The 26,085-nt window shown below is 56.1% G+C and overlaps 1 protein-coding gene across 1 annotated transcript; it reads right to left on the bottom strand.

The window, feature by feature from the left end:
* On the bottom strand, positions 1–26,085 carry CNGB1 (cyclic nucleotide gated channel subunit beta 1). Its single transcript, XM_075433944.1, has 32 exons — positions 25,869–26,085; positions 25,544–25,601; positions 25,372–25,429; positions 25,126–25,255; positions 24,847–24,889; positions 24,591–24,672; positions 24,433–24,514; positions 24,045–24,084; positions 23,552–23,702; positions 23,371–23,446; positions 22,781–22,817; positions 19,177–19,351; positions 17,965–18,072; positions 15,979–16,108; positions 15,582–15,624; positions 13,177–13,315; positions 12,521–12,619; positions 11,427–11,584; positions 11,090–11,269; positions 10,406–10,614; positions 9,503–9,553; positions 9,301–9,387; positions 8,875–8,939; positions 8,305–8,427; positions 7,189–7,330; positions 6,802–6,961; positions 6,116–6,213; positions 5,947–6,030; positions 5,407–5,525; positions 4,664–4,810; positions 4,013–4,208; positions 1–2,708 (listed from the first exon to the last, which is right to left on the bottom strand). Exons 1-32 carry the CDS (start codon positions 25,965–25,967, stop codon positions 2,484–2,486), a joined length of 3,594 nt encoding a protein of 1,197 aa, XP_075290059.1. The 5' UTR covers positions 25,968–26,085; the 3' UTR covers positions 1–2,483.

The following is a 26,085-nucleotide window of genomic DNA, read 5'->3' on the forward strand; positions in this document are numbered from 1 at the left end:
TCCTTCATCTGCCTATCGTTTCTCAACAGTCCCTCAGAGCAAACCCATTCGAGCTCAGCTCGCCAGCCCAGCCCGTAAGCCCAACGCTACCTCGACCTTAATGATTACCTGGAGAATAATCTCTCTAGAGAACTCAAGCCGTAAGCAGATCGCAGAGAAGGATAACTGCAAATCTCCCCGCCGTTCCAGAACTACCGGTTATGTATCCATCACCGTCTAACGCTGCATGTTGAAAATTCAGATCTTCACGCAAGTATTTGCCATTTAAGAAAGGTTTTTCCCACCCATTCTGGTGATTAAAAAAAGAAAACAATACTACTACTAGTACTATGTGACCTCTGAGCCTCTAAAAACTTTACTGGAAAAAATCCGTGAACTGCGCGTGGGGACTTTCCCTGCCCTGTTGGTACATCAGGGAGCAAAAAGATGCAAAAAAACCTGGAATTCTGAAATAAACCCACAGCAAATGAACAGTAATCTACGTTGTGTTTATTGTAGATAAAGTGAATTACGAAAGCCATTACAGCCCACTATTTATTTCAATGCTTTTTCTAAACCCTATCAAATTGTAGCAGCAAATCAGAACCCCAGTTTGACTTTTGCATGTTTCCTGGCTTGATTATATAAATATTTATATAGTGAAAAAACCCACTTTGAGCTCCTCACTGAAGCCTTCTGCCCAGCAGGAAACCACTTGCAAATAACTGAGGACAAGAAACATTTAGGGAGGTTTGGGCGAGCCCAGTTTTTCCCCTGCAATGTTAATGGCAGTGGTGGCTTCAGACCCTCCTGCAGTACATTGGAGCTCATTAAATTTGTTTAAAATAGAACAAGCCATCATTAATTAACACTAATGTATATTCTGGTTTTTCCACCACAGAAACCCATCCGTTTCGCAAGAAAGGGGAAAAAATGCAACAAAATAAGAAGACCCTGTAGGAGGTGACGACCAGCTCCAGGCCGCCCTGTGCAACCTGCAGCTCTGCTCACGGATCTGCTGCACGCCCGAAAAGGCCCTCGGCCACGGTGCTGGGGCTGCTCCCTGCAGCAAAACCTGCCCCAGCTTTTCCTCCGAGGATGGAAACCGGCTCCTCTCGACGGAGCCAGCGGTGCCACCGAGAACTGGCCAAAGCCTTGGTGAGGGTCTGCATCGCCTTGCCCGGCACCGTCTAGCCCACCGCTTCTTGCCACCTCTCAGCTCACCAGCAGCTTGCTCTGGTTGGAGCTGGGTTTGAGGAAGAGGAGGAGCTGGTGGTGCTGGGGGAAGATCGGACACCTTGAGCCATCAGCTGGGCGCATTGGCTGCTGACCAGGTGTTCACCTTCCCATCCAGCACCCAGTCCCAGCATGGTTGAGAAAGCACCTTCACAAGCACCCCGTTGCAGCAATGAGCAAGACCAGAGAGGCTTCTCCATGGGAAACATGGACAGGAGCCAACCAAGGGACCAAGAGGGGCTGGAAATTGGCTGCTAGAAACGTGGCGGGTCGCTGAGGTCCAGCAACAAGTGCAGGGGACCACCGACATGCTTGTGCAGGCTTGCTGGCGCACTACGGGCTCTGACCTGACTCCGAGACACTGGCTGGGAGAGGAGAGCACTTACTGCACTTTTCCTTCCCATCCCAGCTGGAAACGAACACGGCTTCTCCCCCCCTGCACTGGGTTTATCCCTCCTGGCAGCGGCAGGTTGGTGCACCCAGGGAAACCCAGGGCTGGAAGGGATCTCCAGGAAGATCTCCTCATCCAGGACTATGCTTCTCCACCCCTGAAAGACACTCATTGAATCTCTCTGTAACAGCCACCCGCGATGGAGAGCCCACCACCTCCCCGGGGCAGACGGCTGGCAGGAACTCCTCTTCCCAGTGGCAAAGCCAAGGTGGTCTTGGCACCACGCAGGGACCCTCGAGTACCTTGCTGTCTACGCACACGAGGACGGACCTTAGCCTTCTCATGACAGTGTGATTCGGCCTGTGCTTGGCTTGTGAGCATAGTTCACATCTTTTCTGGATGAATCACTCTCCAGCGGCTGCTGACAACCTTGAACCTAACGGAGAAGAAACCTTGTTGTTTTTTTCCCCAGTTTCTGGCCAAGCAGTGACTCAGCTGTCAGAGGTGAAGAACTTTTCACGCTTTATCTGAACACTCATTAACTATCCAGAGCCATAAAAAACCAGTTTCTTCAGGGCTCCCTCTCCGTAAGGCTGGGTTTCGAAGCAAGAGGGCTGGCCTGAGATTTACCGGGAGCATTCCTAAAGGTGCTCAATAAAAATAGACCTCCAGAGTGTGGAAACCTGGTGCAGTTCTGGGTCACACGGCAGGGGGTTTGATCAGCAGCGAGTGAAGCTCTAGGCAGAAAAGAAAGGCAGATCCTACCCACAGCACGCAGCGAAGCCTACAGCCACTGCGTGGAAATCGTTAAGGGCAAAAAGCTTCTACCCCCGGAGCTTGCCTGACTCCTACTCCTGCCCCAGGACCTGCTCGCTTTTCATTTCTGTTCTGCTTTTTCTCCTTCTTCTTCTTCTTTCTCTGAAATCTCAGCAGCGAGGATTTCTTCATCCTCTTGTGCTGTAGCAATCACACGAATGGTGACTAAACTGTCAGAAGATTTTGAGAACACTTCTTCTCCCAGGTGGGTACGTGCTCTGTGGGAGGTGACGGGCGATCTCTGGTGCACCGGTGATTTTGGCGGGATTGGACTGAAGCTTGAATCCTGCAATCAAAAAAAAGGAAAGCAAAATCAACCTGGGGAGATCCTCATCCCCTAGCCAGGCAGGCGTCTGGGGGAGTCTCACCACCCCAGACCTAATCACCAGGATGCCAGCTTGCTGCCAAAGAGGACCCCTGTGAGAAGGGCGGCTGGCTTGCACCCAGCGCGTCCTGAGCGAAGCGCACGGGGATGAGTGCAATGAAGCTTTCCCGCGCCTCCTGCGCTAGCTTTCATTCTGCTCCTGAAGCATCTGGAGGGGTTGATCTCGGCGAAAGCTCAGCAGAAGTGTTGTTGTGAGGGAGCAGCCCTGGACTGCCCTGTCCTGAAGCCTCCTTTAGGGAGGAGCCTCGGACACCTCGCCTATGGACATGCCACAGAGAGGGACAGTCTTCTAATGGGGTCCTGGTAACCCCGTTAGCAGGGTTAGCTCCTATTACACGCACCGTCTGATGTTGGGTCTTGTTGCCACTCCTCACCGCTGCCTTTACCCAGTTACTAATTAACGCTGAGCAGCGCAGCGCGTGAAGCCTCGCCACGCTTTTGCGCGGGGCTGCAGGAACGCGGCTGTGCTCGGTGTCTCCCCGGGTATTTACCCAGCCCCAAGGCCACCGCGCGCTCCCTATCAGCTGCTCCTTCACCTCCCTTCGCGCCTCCAGATGTGACGATAGCCTGCACAGCTCCACGCCGGGAAGAGTAACAACACGGTCTGCAGGGAGATACAACCCTTATTTTTTTTTAACGAATTCAGCAGAGACACTTGGAAGGAAAATAAAAAGAGCGGGGCCATTTCCTTTTTCAGTTGCTCATGACAAAAAAAGCAGAGGTGGCTTCACTGCAGCTCACGCAGAGCTGGCAGGACGGCGTGCCACTGCTGGGGGCCGCAGCCCCAGCCATGCCATGAGAGCTTCGCAAACATTAACCGGGCTGTGGCTGCCAGGGTCACCCTCCGTCCATCCAGTGCATTGATTGGTGACGAATGGCTTCGTCTCTGTGGCAGGGAAGAGATGATCGTCTGTGGCTACAGCCCAGCTAGGAACCAGACTCAGGCTTTGCACAGCTGGGCAAAAAGTCAGCATGTTTCCTTTTTGTGTTGCAAAATAAACCCCTGCGGGACAACGGCGTTCTCCCAAGGCCGTGTGTAGGATGCTGGACCACCCTGTAACGTGTGCCCACGCTACGTCAGACCCCGCCAACCTGAGCTCCCGTTTGTTAGGCACCTTAATGACAGTCTCTGGAGCTGCCTGGGGAGGGCAGCGACTCCGCACCCAAGGAAGCAAAGCCAAATTGCCATCCTCCCCCACACCGACCTGCGCTGCCTGCATCGCCTTCAGCTCCTTCAGCCTCCACCGGAGCTGCGCCAGCGGCCCTTTGCCCCCCATCCTCCCCGTGGCGGCCAGGGCAGCCTGGAAGAGCTTCGGTGTGTCCGCTTTCGGGGGGATGATCAGCGACTCGCCAGGCGCTGCCTTCTCATCTTTGGGTTTGTTGTTGTTTTTCAGCATTTTCCTACAGCAAGGAAAAGGGGAGACGATTTCAGTCCAGGGACACGTTGTATTAGCTGGATTTTATAGCGCAGAAAAATCAGACTTTAAATGGTCAGGGATTTTTCACACCTTAGGAAGGACAGAATAACAAATCTATGTAACACTAAAAATGGAAGTGAATATTTTGATTTTTAAACTCTGGCACTTTGGCCATGTTCGCCCCCGAGCTGCAGCCGCTTTTAGAGGTGAAGCTTTGCAGCGGGGCGGGCTGGCTCTGGGCACCCCCAGGGTCCCCAGCCCATGGCAAGGGACCTGTGGCCTCTGCCGAAGTGCGGCATGGCCAGCCCGGCTCCCTCTTGGGACGTGGTCGGATGCCCGGTGCCTGCAGCAGGAGTTTTCGCAGTGCTTCACACAGCGAGAATTCTCCCCTGTGACCCCGAAACCCACACTCTGCTTTCTTTAAAACCCCACACGCACTTGGCCTTCTTACGCAGCAGCTTCTGAGACTCCGGATAATGCACCAAAATCTCGTTCAAGTCCTTCTTATCCAGAATGAAGAGGTTGGCAAAGCCATGAGCTACGACATTGGCTGTCCGGCGATTTCCCCCTCCCGCTGCCAGCAAGCTGGGAAAGATGCAGCGAGACGTTCGCGCTGTTATTAACGTAATGTTTGTAGCACAAAACCTCCCTTTGCCCACCACGTCCCCCCATCTTTCTCGTTCAGAGGACTCAAGAGTTTGATTTTCACCCCTGATGAAATTTTCCAAGCCCAGTTTTTAAAGAATGCTGGGAAATGTTGGCTTGGAGCACTAGAAGAAAAAATTCTTTGCCTGTTTGAAGGTCTAAATCTTGCACTTCAGCCTAGTGTCTGATGGGCTGTAGAGAGGCAAACACTGTCACCCTTTTACAGATTGGTACAGGACTTTATGTGCCCGTGCAATGGGCAGATTAATGGCTGGGGGGCTGTTCTAGCGAGGCATCTTTACCCCATCCCTCCATCCACCTCTGGTGGCTGTCGCTGGCTCTGCAGGCAGAAAACAGCACGATGACAAAAATGGTGGAAAAGCTCCAAGAAAAGAAAAAAAGCTGTGGTGTGCGTAGCAGACGTTGCGCTGTGTTCGCCGCTCTCAGTCGCAAAGATCAGTCAGGGTCCCCCTGACCTCCCCACCTCCCACCCTCCGAGCCCCGAGCCCACGAGCTGTATTTCCCCGGCTCCTCACCTGATTTCTCCAAACACGGACCCAGCTTTCAGTGTCACCAGCACGGTTTTGCCGTCAGGTCCCCCCAGCACCTGCACTTGTCCTGCCTGGATGATGTACATCTCGCGGCCGATTTCTCCCTGCGATGAAGATGGGCGCCGTGCAGGGTGCCCAGAAACAGGGAGACTTTATGGATGCCCTGACCTGCACCTTGCTGGAAACCCCCCATGACCAGACCACCCTCTCCAAGCTCTCAAAACTTTTTGTCCTGATGCTGCTCACTCCCAAGCATCATCATCCAAGCATCCCAAAGTCTCTTCCTGTTTGGCAGGCTCTTCCCACCTCTCCCACTGTTCGTGGCCACAGCAGAAGAAAGAGGTCAGTCTTTGCACAAGACCAGCCATGACCGAGGAGGTTTTGGTCTGAATTCCCTCTCTGTGAAGCAGCTTGACGCCACGGTGATGGGCCAGGCTTGGCTTTCCCTGCTCTGCATCGCTCCTAGTGCCCTGCACAGTCCAGCCGTTATACTGGGGATGGGAGGCCACCCGAGCACCTCATTACCTTCTTACACACGTAGTCATTCGGCAGGTAGACCACCGATCTGAGTCGCTTCAGCATGTCGAAGATCATCTGCCTGTCGCAGCCCTGAGCCGAAACAGAGCCAACAGTGCCGTGAGCCCACACCGGCGTGACAGGGTCCACCACTTGGCACCCGCGCTGCAGAGGGTACCTGGAAAAGGGCCACTTTGCTCACGATGTTGTAGTTCACGTCAATGGCGATGTCCAGCCGCATCTTGTCTGGCAGCTGCACCAGCAGCTCGGACTCATCTGTGAGACACAGTAGAAAACTGGCTATTTCCAGCGCTTTGTCTGAGAGTGTGTCCTTCACGTGGCAGTGGGAAAGCAGCCCGCGTTCTGGAGCCAGCTCACCCAGAATGGTCTCCTCCAGCCTCTGCCCACCCAACAACACATGGGTTGAAAGCCAGTGGGTGATGGGAGCTGCCCTTCCTGTCATCCCTGCCCTGCCATCTCCAGGACACAGACTGGTGAGCCCATGTCATCATCTATCTTCACCAGGGGAGTGGGCGCAGAGGTCCTGTCTGATGTTTTACTGGTAGGGTGAGCATGAGGGTTCGCCATCGGACACGCTCTGGCCAGCGATTGCCAGTCACTGCCCTCTCCCCAAGGACTGGTGGGTGGGATGCTCGACCCTGCATGCTGTGAGCGATGCCAGGGCAACATGACATCCCCAAGCCAGGACAGGTGTGCAAACAAGCCCCTGTAGCAAAGAGTAAAACAAGCCACCCGCCGCCCCAAAACCGTAGTGCTACTGACAGTGACGTCTTGGCTCTGCAAAGCAACGGTAGTAAAACACACGCAGTGCAAGTGCTGACCCTTGGAGTGGTTGGATCTCACCTAGCATGCCTTGCGAATGCCATGTGTACTCGTACCACGTTTTCACCCGGTTCTGAACAGTTTTGGGGATTTTGTAGAAGTTCATGTATTTAATGGTACTGTCCATGCAGCTCCGATAGTAAGTTTGCCCTGCGGTAGCAGCGCCGACCACATCTCTCATCTGAATGGGAGAAAGAGATGGAAGAGATGTTTTAACTCCTGCCACTCATCCATCACACAGGTTAAGCAGTCTAGATCACGTATGCTGAGTCCCAAGAGCATCTGCCAAACCCTTTTTGTCTTCCACCGATGCTGACCAGCTCCTCAGACAGGGAAAACAAATCTGTGGACAACCCCAACGAAACCTTCCCCACCTGAGGCTGGGAAACCCCCGCGACCTCCGCTCACCTGCCCTATCATGACAGAGAAAGCAAAGACGCCCGTGAAGTAGTTCAGCAGCTGGAAGACAATCTCGAACAGCGTCTTGGGGTCCGGCAGGCCCCCAATCGTGATGAGGGTTTTGACTGCCCAGTAGTAGCAGCGGATGTAGCTGGGAGGAAAAGAGGAGGCGGCTTTGAAGGTGTTTCTGGCATGAAGGCCCGTTTCACCCCTCAGTACTGAGCTTGCATCCTCTGGCCGTGGCAAGCCAGAGTCTGCTGAGAGTAATTATGGGTGACAAAGGGAAAATGAAGGGGCTGCGGACTCCCCACCACTCCTGCAGGTGCTTCTGGAGATGCTGCAGGAGCAGGGGGACCCTCCAGAAACCTCCACGTGGGAGGCTCAGCTGCTCTGGCTACTCCCATTTTCTGCTTCCTACAGCTCCACTACCATCAACCAGAAATGTATTTTCAGCAACATTCACACTTTTAGAAATAGTCAGAGGAGAAAAGGGTTCGTGAGCAAATTGTTGGCATGGGACTCAAGTCAAGTGAATTCTGGATTCGCTGGTCTTGGGCACTTCCCTTGGATGCTGTAGTTACAACTACAGATAAAGATATGTATGCCACACAAAATAACTACATAGCAGCAATATTAGATGGGAAGCTGAGTGCTCAAAAGGGAAGGTAACACCCTCACGAAGGTTGCCTGGGTGACAGCCACTTGTCCCCACCGACACTCACACCTCATGGTAAGGCTCTAATACCCTTGCCCACGCCTTTTATGCAGGAAATCCTCATTTACTGCACGGCGCTTAGTTAAACGTTACTCCGTGTTTCATTTCTCCCGTGTTGTACAACTCGCAGGCGTGGGCATTCACTACGAGGTGGCGTTCAGCTCACGGGCTGAGTGCTCCCCCTGCGGCATCCATCACCGACAGCCACTTTGTCTTGCAGCGCTGTGTGTCGCTGCACATCCCATCCCTCCCAGCCCTGTCGCTCTCCCTGGCTCTGCATCTTCTCCTGGCAACGCCAGCCCTTTGCTTCAGGGGTGTTTATGAACCCAGCTGCATCTGAACACCCCCCTTCTTGCTCCAGCTCACTGCAGCAAGGTGTGCTAAGTAAGGACCCAAGCCCTGGCTTGTACCTGTTTCCTTCCCCATCGTAGACCCAGGTGGTAGAGCCCAGTCCTTCGTAGGCTGATGCCCAGTAGTAGAGGCAGGAGTTCACGTGCAAGCTGTACAGTAAATAGGCAGTGGTCCGAATCACTCTGTAAAAAAAAAAAACAAAGGAGAGAGCAGGAGGGGAGATGACATGGTGTCTGCGGGGAGAAACACACCAGATCCCTCCCCGGTATCACAAGGATCTTGGAAGAGACGAGCTGAGTGCTCACCATGCGGGTCCTGCCAATGCAGGAACCACCGAGCACCCACACGTGCGGCCCCGCTGCTCCCTCCTGTGGCCCTGCAGCTTCAGCAGAGCCGGAAAAAGCAGCTGATCTGCTGGTGGCTGCTCTTCATCGCCAGGACCCCCATCCCCGCTGGGCTGGGGAGAGGCAATCCTACCCAGGTGGGCTCCAGGACCCCCGTGTTCTGCCCGCATCTGCCCTCCAGGGACAGCAGGAAAATAAATGAGAAACCCAGAGCGGGTGCACACCAAAGCGAACCTTCTTCCCCAGCAGCAAACCGCAGCTCCACGCTCCCTCCCTTCCCCTCACCTGTAGATGTACGCCTTGCTGAGGATGGCCTCCAGCCGGTTGTTGAACTCGAAGAAGGCCATGTACTGGGAGGACAAGGAAAGCAGAGTGCTCCAGCTTCCCGCAGCCCCTGCCAGCAGAGCTACATCCCCATAAAACCCCATTTCTCCTTTGCTTCCCTCCCATAGCCCCTCTGCGGCACGAACTGCCATGGCCAGATTTGGCTCCATCTCGAAGTGCTCTTCTGTTCAAATGTGAGTGTGTTGGGATTGAAATGACAGGGGCTTTTGCACCACAAAGCCTTTGGGACAAGACTTGCCATCCATTTTACAATCCTCCCATCATCACTGATGAGTCCAGCAAGCCACAGCTCACCCCAACGAGCACAGGACTCCTCCACATCCACTGCAGCTGATGTTCTGCCTAATTCTGTCAGCTCCGACTCACCTTCAGACAGCGAGGAAAGCGCAGGAGGGGGTTGACACCGACTTTGAAGTAGAAGAAATCCAGGGGTAGGAGGCACACCACATCCATCTGAAATCCGCACAAAGAGAGAAACCTCCATGGGGACCTGCAGGCGTGGCAGGGTGGAGCCACAAGCCGCAGTTCAGGTCAAAAATCCAGATTTTCAAATCAAACTACATCAAACCTTGAAGCGTTGGGATCGCAGGTAGTTCTCTTTCATGGCCTTTTTATCAGTCTGGTTGGGAATAGGAGAGGAAGAGAGAGAGAAAGATTGATCATCGCTTGCAGAAAGGAAAGTCACAGACAACACAGTCACGCCTGGCGTTCCTCTTCCGCACCACACGCTCCCTTCGTGGCTGGGAAGGGGAGCAGAAGACCCAGCTGGCCATACGCCATCTTCCTACCCCACCTCGGGACAGCCCGTGCTCATTTTGCACCCCAGAGAAAGCACGTCACGGTGCCAGCACCACAAAAATCAGAGTTTACAGGAGAAACCTCCCTGTCTGAGCATTTGCCTGGGCCACGGGAAGGCTGTAGCCTCCAGGTTTTATTTTTCACAGCTTATTAATTGGAAATGGAAATGAAATCAAGGGCTTTTGCTTATCTCGGGTGTGTGATCTACACGGTCAGATTGCTATCGCTTTTGTCATATCACTAATGCATTCCGTGCTCCTGAAAATTAAACCCAGAGTTCGTTCTGCCGCCTGCCCTCGATTAGCAGTGCACGGCCGTGCCGGCGCCGGTCGGCATGCACCTCACCGCACCGCTGGCAGGACCGCCACCCTCTGAGCATCCCTGCCCGGGAACGGGGCTGCCAGGGACCACACGCTTTCCAGATGGGCTGGTGTTGACTTTGGGGGAAAAATACGTACATTTGGTGGACAGAATGACTGCTGGCTTATCCACTACGTGGCAGGAGAGATGCTTGCAGCCCTCCAAAACTGGACGTAGCCCTGCTGGCCATGGCCACAGCAGCAGAGCCCGATTCAGAGCTCGGTGACCGGCACCATCCGTGCCGCCTGGGGTGATGGGGACGGGAGGTCCCGCAGCCAGCCCCAGCGGTGGGGTGCAGCACGTTGCCACTCACTATTATATCTCCCCCCCGCACGAACTGCAGCCGGGTCTGAAAGACGAGGATGTCCAGCAGATAGACGAGGTCGCAGAGGTAGTCCATGAGCAGCCAGCAGTGGATGTTTGCCGGCGTCTGGTAGGGGAAAGCCCAGCGGACGGGGATCAGCCAGCAGTTCCAGTTCCAGGCGACGACAACGAAGAACAACCACAGCACGTACATAAGATCTGTGCACGGGGAACCACACCACCATTAGCTGGGCACACGTCCCTCGTCTGTGCAAACTGGCTACGTGGAGGGGTTTTCGCTCCCTGTCCTGCCCCGGGTGCAAGGAGGAACCCTGCAGCAGGTCTCCTATCGGTAGCATCTAATTGCAAGTGAGCTGCGCTCTACCCGCAGAGCCAACACCACCGGTTGCCGAGCACATTGCTTTTTATCAGAAAGCCTCTTCCAGCTTTGCTGGTTCAGCGAGGTTTGCTTTTGCTTTGCTCCCGCAACACCAACTTTCTTGCTTTGCCTCGCAGGGGAATTTAAAACTCCGGTTTTTCAGTAGAGAGGTGCAAGCCAAATTGCTCCTTGCTTAGTTGTCCTCCCTTCTCTATGAGGTCTCATCTTTTACCCCTCCTCCCCTCCTCAACCCCTGTTCCCCAGCCCCACCAGCTTGCTCCCAGCCCAGGCATGCAGCCGTGCTCCATCACTCACTGGTGAGCGGGTCAATGCTGCTGGGGAACCGGTAGTTTTTCAGGCGGCCCAGCCAGGGCTGGTACTTGAACTTGCAGCACAGCATCTCGCAGTAGTGCTCGTCCTCTGTCGGCTTGTCCCCCTCTGGCTCTCCTCCTGGCGGAGGCACCGGTGCTGCCGGAGGCGCTGGCTTGGCTGGGGCTGGGAGAGGACACACAGTTATTTAAAAGGGCAGAAAATCGCCTTATGGCAATTTGTTTTAAGGTCTTTAAATTGCTAATGAAGCAGTTGTCTCCCGGAAAACACAGCGCATGTGTGGACCCATGAGTTAACTGCTCCCAGCCCCACTCAGACTCACATGCCGAAGGGCTCTCGTCGTCCGAGGTGACATCGGGGTCGGTCAGCTTCTCCTTCACCTTCTCGGTCCTCTCTTTGAAGAGCTTCACCAGCTCCTGAAGTCGGGTGTTGATCATGGCACTGCTCGTGCTCGTGGCCGAACTGATGCGCTCGGGCAGGCTGCGAAGAACGCACCGGCCACTTCAGGCAGGTTCATGACCCATTTTTTAACCTACAGGATCCTGAGTTAGGATTTCCCCATATTTATTTGCCTATCATGTAATCAGAAGAACACAGGTTCATACGGTTTCAGTAGAACACCATCAAGCAGCACCAGCCTGAGCCTCCTCCTTGCCCTGCAGTGTGAGATGCACTCAGAGGGACTCGGGAAGCACCCAGATCCCAGGCTAGACTGCACGTGCTTGGGAAAAGATGATTTTGGAAGAACTATGGGATGAAGATGGGCATCAAGTCCCCGAATTCATAAACTACATTGTCTCTTCTCAGGCTCTTTATTAGAAGCAGGTCAGATTCAGACCAGGATGCTTTACCTAGCATGACTGAGAAGCATCTCTAGGAAGGAGGACAGAAACGAGCTCATGTGCTGTAGCCCTGGGCTGGATCGCTGTGAGAATCGGCAGCCCTTCCCCAAGGGCTTTGCTCCCCAGGGAGGGCAGCTCCCTCCGAGGCTGTGCTCTGAGGCTGCAGGGAAGCCAGGACCCGGGGTGCGCGATGCACAGCCTGTGCTCGCTTCCCACACGGAAGGAAAGGGTTATTGCTCCAGAGTCAACAAAAACAAGATGTCCCCATAAGTGCCATAGTGTGTGTAGACTAAAGGTGCACCTTCTCTGTGGTTAAAGCTAGTCTTCAGGAGAATATTTCTACCCGGATACCAGAAAAACAAGAGGGTAGTTGCTGCTCCAGGGAGCACCGTGATCATTATTTTCAGAGGGGGGGTGCACTACTCATTACACAGTGCTAGACCTACTGCGAGCACAGCTCCCTCTCCCTTTGGTATCCTAGCACTTCTAGGATCTTTGCTATTTCCACCCGAGCCCTGTGATCCAAACCCCTGGGAATCTGGCTGATTCGGAGACCCTCGGTCCCACCACGCACCTTTCCCTCTGCTCCGTGTCCCAGCCCAGCAGCGCTCGAGTGGGCGACTGGCTCACTGGTCCCTCATCCAGACCACCCTCTGGGGCCCGTAGCATCCTCCTGCAGACACAAACACAGCAACCGAGCCTCGGCTTGTGCCCCATCATCAGTCAGCTCCTCTCCCTCCTCCTCCCAGATCTCATCAGTCTCCACTTCCCATCCTCCTACCAGCATCAGTTTTCCCCTAACTTTTAGCGTTGCTTGAAGTCAACGGGAGCAAATCACCCCGCTCCTTTGCTGCTGAAGCCCTGTTTGTTGCTGGGCACCACCGAGCCCACGGCTGCACCAGCCACACAGCCGCCGGGCCCATTCTGCAACCCATTTTGGGCACCCGGCAAGATGCGCGGAGGCCAGGCACCACTCTGTCTCATCCCCAGCGCCGCACCATTGCACCACCGCAAGGAAAACGCAATACCAGAAGGTGGAGCAAGAAAGTGAAATCTGGAAAAAAGGGAAAGTACCGGGGCCATCTCCGGGCTCCCAGCTGGCTCTGTCGCATCTTAAGCCCTTGAGACTAAGAGTGAATCACAGAGCAGCAGGTACGTCACTTGGACCCTCTAATGGCTGCTAATACCTGTGAAGCCCAAGCGCGGCAGCCAAGGTGGGCACAGCCTTACCTGGGGGATGCCGGCACCGTGCCGGGCACTGCCAGCATGTTGGGAGCGCCGGCGGCGGGGACCGGTAAGTGGGTGCTGTCATTTTCCACAGCATCGCCTCCGCTGTCCACGTCCTTGATGTCCACGGTGGGGTAACTCCCTGGCCCACGGAGAAGGACAAGAACTGCAGGTGAGCGGGGCGCAGGGCCCAGCCCGCAGCCGGATCAGCCCCGAGCCCCATCGCCTCCGCAGAGCTGCTCCCAGACCCCGCAGCATGCTGGAAGGATTCGCCTTTTCCCTGTTCCCTTCTCACCTGGCACTCCTCTCTAACAGTTTGGAGGGTTTCTTTCTCTTTTTTGCCCAGTTTTTAACACTACAAGAAGTGCCACCTGCCTCCCTTTTGCTTTCCCAGCTTGCAGTGACAGCAGCTGCCCCGTGCAAGTGCTGGGTCCCCGTGGTTCAGAAAATGATGGAGAAGGACCACCAGCTGCAGGCGTTCTGCAGGAACCCAGGATCTCCAGCTGCAAACCTGCCTCCCAGGGCCTAGAAAATCTGCTGGGTCTTCTGAACATATGCATAGCGATCACGCGAGCTCCAAATGACACGAGCGTTTGCTTTTCACGCAGAAGGCGGCACTGTGTAAATCAGCACTTACAGCCTCTCTCTTTCGCAGGGGTAATAACTGTTCCCTGCCATAAGCAAGCTCAGAAGCAGGAAGGTTGGATGTTTGTAGCGAGGAAAGAGAGACGCCAATTGCCCGAGGGAGAAATGGCGCCGGGGGTTATCCGGGCTAGACCCTGCAGCCAGCCAGGCTGTGGGGTGCCAGCCCATTTCTCAGCTCGACGACAAAAAGCAATGAGTTCCTGCAGGATTTCTGCCAAGGCGGGTTTTCACACACCCTGTGCATCTCCATGCTGATGTGGGACCAGCAGGTCAGAGCTTGGCTCCACCAGATCGCCGAGAAAAGGCCTGTTTGGGTTGCGAAGCTAAAATCCCGTTGCACGTAAGGAAATGCGGCAGAATTTGGCTTGCTTGCTAACAACAAAGCAAAGCAAAGCTACAGAAACATAATTCGTACCTCTGGGTTAAAAGCCAGAAAACTGTGAAGAGCAAACCTCCATCTTATTGTCCTCTTAGCATGAGGAGGCTGCACGAACGCTAAGGAGAAAATCACTGGTGCAGCGGAGATTTAGTGCTCTGCCTGCAGTCCCTTCGGGAGAGTTTTGGGTCAAGCAGGTTAAAACAGATAGCATGTCACTTACGGCTATGTGCAAATGCTCTCTAGGGGTTAGCTAGAAAGGCACACAGTGATGAGGCAAGAGCAGAAAATATGGATTTTGTTCCCCAGCCTCTGTGTTGTAATGTGAAGCGTGCTTTTATTTAAATTCTCCCCCAAAAAAGCAATAAAAAGCAGCTGCTGGAGGAATAACCCCTCGTCCCCCTCAAGTGGCAGAAGCCCATCGTCAGAGCCGACACCTCTATACCTAGGGGCGGTTGCTCCTCATTGCAAAAGTTGGGGTTGACAACTCCAGCCTTTGGCTTGCTGGCGAGGAGGACAGGGATGCGGGAGGCAGCGGTGGCTCGGTAGCTGGGGACATTGGGGAGCTGCTCTAGCATGCCGCAGCCCGGCGGGGAGGCGTCCCCGCCATCGAGCGGCTTGCCATGCACCAGCCGATCTAGCTCGACGTCTCGGGCGAGCTTGGACATGCTGCTAGGCGCCTAGGTGCTTCAAGCAAAGGACAAGGCGTCCGAAGCTGCAAGAAAACACAGAATGGTTTGAGACAGGACGGTGGCGTCAGCGCAGAGAAATGCGGGGCTGCTGGGGTTTTGGCTGCCGCCCGCTGCTCATGGATGCTGGTGGTGAGCATCCTACCGGTCGGGGGGCTCGGCAAGGGCTGCATGGCAGAGAAACCAGCACCAGGGCTCAGGTCAAGGATCCCTTGCGCTATGCCCTCGACGTCGGTGGCGTTATGCCAGGACCTTTGCTCACTTGGGCTGCGATGGGAGCTCACCACCTGATCTTCATTACCAACCCACTGCCTCCTAAAAGATCACATCACAGTGCGCTTTACGCCGACAGTTCTTTCCCAAACTAAGCAAGGTGGCAGAGAAAATCCTTTTTATCCCTCCCTACCTTCTTCAGTCGAAGGAGGAACCCTTACTTCGCATCAGAGCTTGCTCAGTCAACAAGCACCGTGCAAACACCAGCCTTTTGGAGCCGGCTGCAGCTGATGGCAGCATTGCCATGGCACTGCTCCTGTGGGATGGTTTCAGCCAGAGAAAAGCCCCGTCTGCCCATGCAGGCCCACGCTGAAGAAGAAGCAGCGAGCAGCGGGGAGGGAGAAGCTGCATTTCTCCCCTCACCGGGCATCGCGTTGCCTGCTTTGGTTCACTGTAATTCGACATGACGCTGCTAAATATTATACCTTCGGCATCAGTTTCAGCAGCTTCAGCTGTCTCCTCTTCCACCTTCAAAATGAAAAAGGCCATTTTAAGGAGAAAAAGACCTTCTCCACCAGTAAAAGAGCAGACTGTGCAGCTTGCTTGGGTGCCCTGTATCCCTGGACCGTTCACCAGCCTCTCAGCTTGTTGTTCAGTGCCAGCATTTTAGGGGGAAAGCAGCCCTTCCGTGTGCACAGCTACTGCTGCTGTCCCATGGTCAGAGATGGGGACATCTCCGGAGGCAGCATTCCCAGTGCCCATCCCAGTCCCCGCTCCTCGCCAGGACGCTGCATCCCCCCGGACAAGCTCTGATCCTTCAGTGTGTGCTGGGCAGCAAGAGCTCATGGCAGACCCGAGCCCAAGCAGGGAGCAATGCCACACCTGTACGAAAGCGCCTTCAAGATCGCTTATCTCCGCTTCTTCCAGCTGCTCAAACCGCAGGGCCTCCTCTGCAAAGTAGACTTCATCCACGCCCTCGTCAGTGGTGAGGCAAGGCGACCGGAGCAGGGGTCTGGGTGGTGGAGACCAAGCAGAGACAAGCGCCAGAGCTTGCTTTGCTCTTCCCGAGGTTGGGCACGTCGAGGATGGGGGGCTTCACGTCAATGGGGATGATGCACGGCTCTCCCAGCTTCGGGGAGCACAGCTCCTCAAACCTGCTTTGCAGGCGAACGATATCCCAGAGGACTTAGTTTCACACAGTAGTGATACCAAAAAACCTGCTGCTTCGGTTAGAAGGGGCTTGGAAAAAATACTACGAGGGAGACCAGGTGAGAGGTGCATAAATAATTCCAGGCATTGCACATGAATAAGCAAAAATTGCATAAGCAGAAAGATACGGGCAACGTGTTTCTCCTGCTGTGCATAACAACTTCTCATATAACTAAAATTTGCCAGATAAAAAGCTGAGAGCCTAATTTCCAGGCCAGGCTGCCCCGCAAGCACCATCCGAATCCCACGTTCGCCTCTGCAGGACACCACCAGGACACATCGCTCTCATTGTCCTCCAGCAGCAAGCCCAAACCCCAGCCCTGCCATTCCTACGCAGGGGGCTCCCAAGATCGGTTTTATTGGTTTAATGTCACTTCACAACTGAAAGAAAGAAACTTCCTCATCGTGTTGCTCTGCGCGTGTATCTCCTGCTTTGCTACTTCCTGGAGAGAGACGCAAAGCGGGGACTGGGGAGAATGACAACAATATTACGACAGCTAAATTGAAACCGCAGAAAATTGAAAAAGCACCTTTCTGCATCCGTGGCAGGTCCTAAGGCAGGAGGAGTATGCAAAAAGCAGGGGCTGCTTTTTCTCTTTCACCTCCATGTTTTGAAAACCCGTTCTTTTCTGAGGTCTCTTTAAAATTCTTTTTAATAATTTGCCCCCCTCATTTTTTTTTTTTCCCCAAATTGAGCTCCCTTCAAATGCAGTCGCCAGTCTTTCCAGCCTAATCTAGAAGACCTGTCGCTGTCTCGCTTTTCCCATGAACAGACAACGACACCGAGGAATGGAGCAGCATCCCCTGCACCCGGCTGCAGCGCAGGTTTCTATAGTGGAGCTCCAGGAACAGATACTGACAAAATAAACAGGTATGGTTTGAACCCTGAAGAATAACACGTTTTCAACTTCTTCCTGAAAATCCAGCTGCTTCGGAGGAATTATCAGAGAATAATACTGCAGCATGAAGTAATAAATCCCTCAACTTTTACCTCAAGTGGAATCAGAGCGAACCGTTAAACTAAGCGGAAAGATTTTTGTAAATACCATCCAGAACAAAGTCACCACCTACAACAGCTGACAATAACTCAGCTATTTTCCACAACAGGAAAAAAATGTAAAATTGTACCTACTTGTATTAAGTAGCACTTGCAAGTACTTCATGTAATCCTGCCTTTAAATTCAGCTCTGTAACACCCATAAGAATCCCAACCGCACTGAATTAATGGACACAGTTTCAGATAACGTGGACCATCTGCAGGAGCTGGCTGCTCCCAGCTCTCGATGAAGGCACGAGCCGGGGCTGCCGCTCGGGCGAGCCACCGGATCTGGTGGGAGGGGATGGCCAGGGGCTGTCGTTGCTACTGGCGGCCGCGCTGGCGATGGAGCCCGTGTCACCAGGAGACATTCGCCCGTCACCACGTACTGCGTCAGCAGCGAGCCCTGGGGTGAGCCCGTTTGCGAACGCGTCCCTCCCGCAAGCATCCCTTCCGAGCGCATCCCTCCCAGACGCCGGCCGGGCTGGGGAGCTCCGCTCTGCCAAGGGCAGCTGGCTCCTCCGTGGGCATTTCAGCCTCTCTGGCTTGTGAATGCAGCTGAAACGACAACCACTTTCGTGCTCATTTCCAGCGCAGCTGTAAAGGCAACAGGAGCCACTCACCCAGCGCTCTCCTCCACCTCCTCCTCCTTCTTCTCCTCCTCCTCTTCCTCCCCCTCCTCCTCCTTTTCCTCTTCCTCCTCGGCAACGCTCAGGGAGCACAACCACAGCCTGGGGAGGAGAAACTCCTCAGGTGAAATCCAAAAAGCATGTCTGAACCTCGCAAGAGGAGGACTGCCAGTCTCCGCATCCCCGTTGGCCAGAGATGCTCTCCCTCCAGCCCCCAGCCAACACCTCGGGGGGGACACACTCTGGCACACCGGCCATATGCTGTTTCACAGCCCGTTTATGTCTGCAGCCCCAAGCCGGGGAGGAAGAACAGGAAAAAGTTAGGGAACGCAAACCCAGAGACCTAGAGTCTTCAAATTCACCCCGCGGCACAGGGACAGGACGTGCTTAGGGGTCACGTGTTGCTGACTTTGATAAAAACCTCCCTGTTAACAAAATCCACCCTCCAGGACAGGATGTGCTTGCTGTCCACAGCTTCTCAGGGTCGTATACTAAGGGGGAAAAAAAATCAGAAAAATATTTTTATAGCATGTCCAGTGTTTTCTGGCTGAGCAGCAGAGAGCTCTGCTGAGTGGCCATGGCTCTGGGCATCGCTTGTGCTTACTGCAGTCAAGCATCGCCCATATCAGAGGTGGGGACCGCTGCGCTCGCCCTCCCCTGCATGTGTGCTGGGCTCAGGGAGCATTTTGGGGGGCTCCCGTACCCTATGGGAGAGCACATGGACACCTCTCATCCCCTGCTGCAACGCAGCCCACTCTCAGCTCCAAACACATTACCCAGCCCTTGGGAGGATCTCAGCAGGGGCTTCTTTTGCAAGATGTAGCATGAGAAGCTTACCATTTCCAAATGCCATGACAGCTGGATGAGCAGTTGATGGGAACGAGGTCCAGACCCTCTTGTCTTAGGGCCAAAATCTACTTAGGGGAAGCCTAAGCAGAGTGTCCTTCAGCTGTCCTCTGCGGGGCAACGTGAAGCCTTACATTGACGGCTCTGCCACTCAACACCAGAAGGAAAGGCCCTTAGCTCAAACACCTTTTGGGACCTTCTGGTGCCCCCCTCTTTGGAAATGGGCACCTCGGCTGCCCATTGCCACCTCCCACGGTGGGGAGGGATGCCCAGGGACTTGCTCATCCCCTCCCATGGAGATCATGCTGGTGGCCGGAGAGGGCGCAGAGCTGCCTGTCAACAGCTTCTCCCTTCTCCTACCTGTTTTCTTCTTCCTGAGGTTCCTCCTGTATGGGGGGAAGGGGATGAGCATCTGCCACCAGCTCAGCCTCACGGCCCCAGGCCATCGTCTTGCACGTGGCTTCGTTAATCCAGTCATCATCGATCTCTTCCAGGACAAGGTCGGTCTCCTCGGGTTCCCCAGGAACAATACGAACTGAAATGGGAACGGGGAAAAGGAAGGTGAAGAAGCGAGAGCAGCATGCTGTCGGGAGCCCAGGGCAGACCCCATGTTTCAGCTGCCCGCTGCATGCCAAGACTGAAGCACACCTCCACGCGTACAGACCCGCTCAGCCCCGGTCCCCCCGAGCTGTGCCGGAGAGATGCCTTCAGCACCTTTGCCAGAAGGAAGGAGAAAATTCAACACTTTGTGCCAAGCATGTCCAAAGCCCTGTGAAAACTCTAACCCTTTGCATACAGATGCCCGCAGGCTTCCCTACACACGTAGCAACATCCGCCAGCAGATGATTTGGCCTGTCTCCAGGCCACGTTTTGGCTCTCCTTGCAAACAGAAGCAACCACGAGAAGATCCCACAGCCCTTCCCCTTGCGAACCCCGGAGCGAAACACTTGTGCTAGCACAGCCCAACGGGCCCCGGTTTCGTAGAGCAAGACTCAACCCAGAGCTCACGTTGCAACGCTCCGAGCACCGCGCCACGTCCACGCCCAACGCTCCCCTGGGCACTGCGTGGGAAGAACATCACCCCGCCATCTCCCCACATCGCTGGGGGAAATCCCTCGGCAGGCTGCCAGGGAGGCTGTTGGGACCAGCCACAGAGCGAAGAGCGTGGGTCTGACCCATGACCAGCCCTCTCCGTGTCCCAGAGACACCCACCCTACCACGTCAGGCACATACCGGAAAAAAAGGAGGAGGAAGAGCATCCACATACTGCAAAACCAGTTTATTGTGAGGTCTGCCTGACAAGAAAACTTACATGCCCACAGCGAAGCTAACAGGGAACGTGCAAATTCAGCTACAGAAAGGCAGGAAACCCAAACGCGGTCAGCTCTGTGCCGTGTTTACCCACCCCACGGTGCCCACGCTGCCTTCAGCCCGCTCCCTCTAGACCTCTGTGCGTCAGAACATGGGACAGCATGATGGCTTTTAAAACACACCACAACTTTTGGATACATTATATGAAAATGGGGCAAATACTAGAATTGTTGCCCGGTAGCAGCGGGGTTCATCATCAACACAGTGGTTGGGGGTTAGGGTGGTCACTTGGCTCACAACTCATTGTTACGGCTGCCTGGATCGTCCTAAAGAGGTGAAATGAGACGGTGGGAGACCTTATCGTGGCCTTTCAATATATCAAGGGGGCTTATACAAAAGATGGAGAAAGACTTTTTATCAAGGTCTGTAGCAACAGGACAAGGGGCAACGGTTTTAAACCGAAAGAGGGTAGATAAGGTTCATGAGGAAGAAATGTTGTACGATAAGCGTGGTGAGACACTGGAAGAGGTTGTCCCGAGAAGCTGTGGATGCCTCATCACTGGCAGTGTTCAAGGCCAGGCTGGACGGGGCTTTGAGCACCCTGGTCTAGCGAAAGCCGTCCCTGCCCATGGCAGAGGTTGGACTGGATCATCTTTGAAGGTCCCTCCCAACCCAAACCCTTCTGTGACTCTAAGGTCTGTACTAAAAACCTGGGGCATAGGGGCCCTCGCCCCACACAGCCCAGCATGCCGGCGCTGCCTACGCCTGCCCTCACACCTCCAGGCTGGAGACAGCCCCTAGGAACGCTTCCTGACCGGGATCCCTCTGCTGCTGCTGCTAGTGCTGCCTCCGAGGAGCTGTGAGCCTCGGGAGGGAGCAGCCGTGGACGGGGGTTACAAGAGGTTGGGGTAAGCTCTCCCAGAAGGAGAGCCTGGGCAAAGGCTTTCAACCGTTAACTCCTGCCTATTTGCCTAGAGATTGACCTCACCCGCCTGCATTTGCTGCCGCAAACCAGAGCCCTTTCCACTTGCTGGGGGAAAACACTCTGTTAACAGAAGAAAAGCAAGAAGAAGCTGACAAGAGCTTAAAGAGTTACACCTCAGAGGCAGAAGTCAACTTCAAGAAGCCTGCAGGCTTCAGCTGGAGGTCTCAGGGGTGAATATTCAGATGCTCGGGGGAGTCTGAGAGGGCTGGGAGTGCTGGGAGGCTGCAGCGAGAGGCTTTCTGCCTCCGAGAGGTCCCCAGTGACGCTTTTCTACCCTCCTATATATTATAGCTCCCGTCTCACAGAAATCATCCTGCAAACCCAATAGCTCCAGTTCCCGGAGCCAAGAGGGAGCCGGGATGGGACAGCCCTGGGACCAGGGACATGCAGCCAGCCTGCGGTCCCTGGTGTCCCGGCTGGGAAGGAGCTAGAGGCCATTTGCAGATTCCCCTTTGCTTTCCCTCCCCAGCTGCGCTTTCTCCTCGGATTGGTCTCGCTTGGCTGTGGGAAGGGCTGGCTCGCCACGGTCTTCGTTTTCCGTTTGTTTCAGAGGCATTAAGCCCCTTTGCCCCCTGAAACAAAAGGAGAAGGAAAACATTAATGAGCGTGCTGGCAGCTTGGTGCTGGGGCAGGTCTCTCGCTCGACCCAATCGCCCCCTTCCTTGGGCAGATCAAGCAACCTCGAGATGCCCCAAGGCACCAAAGTGAGCTGTACCGCAAGCCCGCCGCCCGCAGAGGTGTGACCACCCTGCGCATGCAGCGGCACCCTGCGGGCTTCGTCTGTTTCCGAGCCCCACGGCAGCGCCCAGGTCTCCGGTTTGTGGAAACGCACAGAGGAGAAACGCCTTCCCGCAGGATTATCCCGCTCCGAGATCTCACCCGGAGGCTGCTGGCTCGGCGGGAGGAGCCTCCCAGCACATCCCTGGAGGGATGTGCAGCCTCCGCGTGCCGCGCCAGGTCCCCACTCCCATCGGCGGCTCCCGCAGCCTGGCCAACTGCTCCTCCCCCGGGACAACACTTGCCCGGGGCTGGGCGGCATCTCCCCTGCCCGGTCCCTCCGCCGAGGCAGCCCACGGCTCTTGGCAGGGCTCCCCGTTTTCCTCAGCACCCCGCGGCGTGGCTGGCTGCCCGCGGAGCTGGCACTTGTTCCCCTCCATGGGCAGGCAAGCCAGCTGTGCCAACCCCACAAGCTTTTCCTACGACCACACAGGCTCACACCCCAGGATTTTGTTTTCCCGAGGCACCTCCCTAGACACCTCACGCCAGGCTCAGCAAACACGCTCCGGCTCCGCAGCAAAACCGCCAGCGGGGGTGATGGAGGAGGCAGGTTGGAATTCCCTTGTAGACCTTTGATCAAATCCCACCAGCCTGGCAAACACCCTCTGGCACAGCTTGAGGACAGACCCTGACATCAGCAAAACCTGGGACCCTGGGATGTGGGATGCTGCGCTCAGACTCCCACGGCTCCAGTTTTACCGAGCCCGCACCACCACCCCAGCTCTCCTCCCGCAGCAGCAGCCTCTCACGGCTTCCCCAGGGGATTTCAGGAGCTCCCCAGCTCGCGCCCGTGGCAGACTGGGGGGTAAAAGCCGCCAGCAGTCCCTCTCCCCTGTAACCTTCCTGACCTCAACAAGCAAAACGGCACGGTGAGATGGAGCAACCACTTACTTTCTTCCACGGGACTTGAGGTTGCTGCGGCCACTCCCTGCCAGGAGCAAAAGGGAAAAGTGAGACATTGCCCATTTTCAGTAAGCCTAAATTTTTACTGCAAATGCCCTATTTTCAGTAAACGTGGCCCTTTTACCCTAAATACCCTACGTGACTTCTCGGGGCATGTCGGACGGCTTGGCCGTGGGCACGAGCATCCCCATGCACGACAGCCAAGGGCAGGAGCACATCAGTGAGCTCGCCTGCGTGCAAGGAGAGCGCGTGAAGCTGCTGCTGCTGCTTCTCCTTCCAGCTGGACTGCACCTGAGCGAGATGCCAGGGCTCGGACACCACCCAGTGCCGCACAGAGAGGTGAGGAAACGGCAAAGAAAATGCACGCTGTGGGCTCTCTCGCTGCTTAGATGCCAAATCCTGGTTTTCGGGAGCTAAGCGGGCCGTGGGGGTTTGTTTTCTCAAAGGAGCTGGGTGACAGCCCAAACCATGGCAGGTCCCGGCGCTGATCTGCTGGCACCTGCATGGCTGGGACTCCCTCCCCGCCGGGGATGTGGCACACACGCACGCACCCTTTGCCTAGCCAGCAGACACCATACCTGCGTCTCCTGCTTCTCCCTGGTCACCGGCTGCGGCATCACCTTCTCCAGCCCCTGGACAAACCAGGCAAACATCCTGGTGACCAGAAACCACCGTTAGACCTGGCTGCCGAAGCCTTTGCTCCCACGGCAGCCGCCCCTCTGGCCACGATACCCAGGCAAAAGCTGCCACTGTGCTTACCTGCTGCCGTCCCCAGCCAGGGACTGAGGGATGAGGGTGGCCACTGGCTCTGGCTGCTCCTCGGCCGCTGCCGGCTCCACTGCTCCCGGGATGCTCTGGGCGGCCGAAACGCTGCTTTTTGGCTTTGCCCGGGTTTTAGTCCCTTTTGTGCCTGCTCAGGTTTATTCAGAAAGAGAATGGGGATAGGCACTGCAGCAGTCACCTTATGAATTGATGGAGAAGGGGTAGCAAGCGAGGAAGGATCCCCTCCCACAGAGGGACCGGCTTGGGGGACCTCCCTGGCAGCTTCTGGCCTGGGGACCCAGCTTGGGACGAGGACATGGGTGATTTGGGGACAGATGTGGAGTAGGGGCAGTGCCATGATGCCAGGACCGGCGTGCCCACCCCTCTCGGCACCACTGGCACCCTGGAGATGGAGGGCAGCCCCACACCCGGGATCGCGAAGGCAGAATGTCCCCTCTGAAAGGGCCACCCGGGGAAGGGGGCCGCTCACCTCCCGCCGTGGCTTCAGACTTCTGCTCCTTCAGCTCTGGCTGCAGAGGGACAGACAGACAGACGGACATGGCAAAGCACCGCCTATGGCCCCACAGCAACCGGGGTGGGCACAGCCCCCACCCCACAGGGACCCACACACCCTCCACTGCGGCTTCGGCCCCTTTCCATTGACAACCATCAAACCCAGATCCCAGCACTGCTGGCACAAGTGGGTCCCGAACGGAGTGTCCCACCGGCGTGCGGCCAGCCTGAGGTCTCTCTTTTGCCCTGCTGAATTTCCCCTGGGGTTTTCCTCCCAGCTGGGGCATGCAGGAAGATGGGGAGCCCACTCCACTGTCATCTCCCCCCAGCAGCCCCCCAGTCTCGCCCAGACGGGCAGTGCTCACCTCCAGCTTTTTCGGCATCTCTGGCTGCGGCACCATCCTCTCGAAGCCCTGCATCAGCCAGCTGAGCACCCGCGCCCCTGCCCTGCGGGGAGAGCGGCCACGCTCGGGGAGCTCGTCCTGCGCCCCTCCTGCCCTCCCACTCCCCGCTGGGGACCCACCACTCCTCCATGCCGGTATCTGAGCCGTCCTCGGGCTCGCAGCCACCCAGCTCATCCTCCTCCGGATCAAAGGGGGTTATCTCTGCAAGGAGAGCGGTGCCGTGGGGATGGGGGACTGCTGGGGCTCCTGGTCCCCCAACCATCCAGCTCAAGGGACCAACAGTGCCAGCATCGCTGACCGGGGAGGCGGGAGGTGGGATGAGTCCCAGAAAGGCCCCCAGGATGCTGCAAGCTGCAGGCTCCCAGCTCTCCTTACCCAGAGCATCCTCTTCCTCGTCCTTGAGGATCTGGACCTCCGTCTGAAAAGCCAAAGACACTGTCGCCCACCCCACAGCCCAGGCGGGCTCATCCCGACGAGTGGGGAGGGAAACCTGCCCTTTCCCCAGGGATGGATGCAGGCAGAAACCCACATGGGGTGGGGTTAGTGCTCCCAGTTAGCACTGGGAGAGTGATAGGAAGGTAAAAAACGAGAAGGAGAGGTAACAAGTGCTAGAAGCCCAAACACACAAGACCGTTGATCAGATCCGTCACCTACCTGATCAGGAACGTCGACGCTCGTCTCGAAGCTCTTCCTGAGCGCCTGCAGCGTCCCTGGAGCTGGAACTGGCTGGGGAATCACCTTCTCCAGCCCCTGGGAGAGCCAGGAGAGCACACTGCTCCCCACACTGCCAGGGAAGAGGGGGAGTCAGGCTGGGAACCCCCATCCCAGGCATCCAGCCCCTGATCAAAAGTGAAAACCCAAGCAAACCGTGTTGGACGCTGAAGGGCGCAAGAGCAATACCTCTCAAACACAGAGCCGGGCTCCTCAGGGACTGCAAATCCCACCTTCTTTTCCATTTCTTTGATGGCAGCAGGAAAAGATAAAAAAAAAGCAAGCTCCCACCAGTGCTCTGCCAGCCCCTGGGTGCCAGGCAGGAGGGGGACCAGCTGGTACCCCCGCCACGGGGGCTTACCCGCGGTGCATCCGTGGTCAGCAGCATCCCCGGGACCACCAGCCTTTCCTGTCGGTGCCTTCATGGCAAAAGACAGAAGGTGTCAGAAAGTGATGTGCAGGGGACAGTGTCCCCCACTCAGAGGTGGCTGCAAACCCCAGAGACTCCCCGTCCCTCCTGCTACCTCCCATCAGCTCAGCGGGGGGATGCACCCTGGCCCCCACCCCTCCCGGGGTGCAGAGCATCCCTGGGTGCCGCGGTGCTGGAGCTGGGTGCAGAGGCACCGGGCATCTCTCCACAGAGCTTGCGGGGTCCCTGGTACCCCCCAGACTGGCTCCCCACTCACCTCAGCCGGCTCCGGGTCCTGCACCGGGGCCGGAGGGGTCTCCTTCGTCAGATGGGGCCCCGGGGGTTGGGGAACCACCCGCTCAATCCAGCCCAGCATCCCTCTGCCTGCGGGTAGCAAGGAGGGGTCTCCGGCCGGCGAGAGGCCAGCAGCAGCGGTGCAGGCTCCCCGAGGAGCGCCGAGTGCGTCAGCCGCTCACGCTGTCCCAGGGCAACCC

Source organism: Opisthocomus hoazin, chromosome 12 (genome assembly GCF_030867145.1).
Source record: "Opisthocomus hoazin isolate bOpiHoa1 chromosome 12, bOpiHoa1.hap1, whole genome shotgun sequence".
Lineage (NCBI taxonomy): Eukaryota > Metazoa > Chordata > Aves > Opisthocomiformes > Opisthocomidae > Opisthocomus > Opisthocomus hoazin.

Excerpts from the sequence above, each read along its gene's own strand:
- CNGB1 (XM_075433944.1), bottom strand. The coding sequence starts at position 25,967 with ATGCTGGGCTGGATTGAGCGGGTGGTTCCCCAACCCCCGGGGCCCCAT. Across the intron at positions 24,515-24,590 it reads GATACCGGCATGGAGGAGTG|GGCAGGGGCGCGGGTGCTCA; the intron begins GTGGGTCCCCAG and ends CTCTCCCCGCAG. Across the intron at positions 15,625-15,978 it reads TTGAAGGCGCTTTCGTACAG|GTGGAAGAGGAGACAGCTGA; the intron begins GTGTGGCATTGC and ends TTCATTTTGAAG.